The 872-nt window shown below is 42.7% G+C and overlaps 1 protein-coding gene across 1 annotated transcript; it reads right to left on the reverse strand.

The window, feature by feature from the left end:
* Positions 1–5: 5 nt before the first annotated feature.
* Positions 6–866, reverse strand: LOC121940555 (up-regulator of cell proliferation-like; the record flags this gene model as incomplete). The annotated part of the gene is made up of 1 exon (XM_042483300.1): positions 6–866. A coding segment is annotated over exon 1 (831 nt), but the record flags the coding sequence as incomplete, so codon positions are not given.
* Between the last annotated feature and the right edge of the window lie 6 nt (positions 867–872).

The raw sequence follows: 872 nt of genomic DNA on the forward strand, positions 1-872 counted from the left end.
TCTTTCTCTAAGCGAGTCAGTTCTTTCCATATTTCACCTTGCAGGGGGAGCTGAGCTTTCTTGTATTTAAGGATGTCTTGAATTTCTGCAGTGATGGCATCTGCATTTTTCTTGGCAGTTTGGCACTCTGAAGAGTTTTCATCAACCCAGATTCCCAGCTCATGGGCAACATCAGCCATCTGCTCAATTCCCATCTTCATCTTTGTGTTCTCAACTACATCGCTGACTGTTTTCCGCATCTTTTTTACAAAATCTGCATCATTCATCTGCTTAGTCTTCAAAAGGATGTTGCTGGTAGTCAAGCCTAATTTGTTTGCTACTTTTTTCAGAGCATCTAAACTGGAGCGATTGCTCTGATGGCTACCCACCAAGAAGATCTGTGCCTTGTGGTGTTGGTTGGTAAGCAGCTCACACTCAGAGACCAAATTATCAAAGAACACAAAAACTGCTGCAGATGTCTGACACAAAAAAGAAAATTGTGTTTCAGATGAAGCGATGTCCCCACGAAGGTTAGCCACAGCTACAGGCTCACTGAAAATATCCATGTTTTTGTTCCCACATGGAAGGTACCAAGTAATCTCAGCCAGTCCATTGGATATTCTTCTTGGACTGTCACCACTCTCCATGTCATGATGAACAAAGGTATCATGGTACTGCTGAGAATTGCTCAGCAGCTTATTGAGGATCTCTGACTTGGACAAGGAGCATTCACCCAGTCTCACAAAAGATATCATTGGAAGTTCAGAAAGAACAATTCTTTGTTCGATAAAGCCCTTGGATTCTGACAATGACTGAGGTCTGTACTTTTTGACAATGTCTCTCATGGCCCAAAGCATGAGTGTGCACTGTCCTGTGTCACAATTTGGAAGCAA

This window comes from Plectropomus leopardus, unplaced genomic scaffold (assembly GCF_008729295.1).
Source record: "Plectropomus leopardus isolate mb unplaced genomic scaffold, YSFRI_Pleo_2.0 unplaced_scaffold89947, whole genome shotgun sequence".
Lineage (NCBI taxonomy): Eukaryota > Metazoa > Chordata > Actinopteri > Perciformes > Serranidae > Plectropomus > Plectropomus leopardus.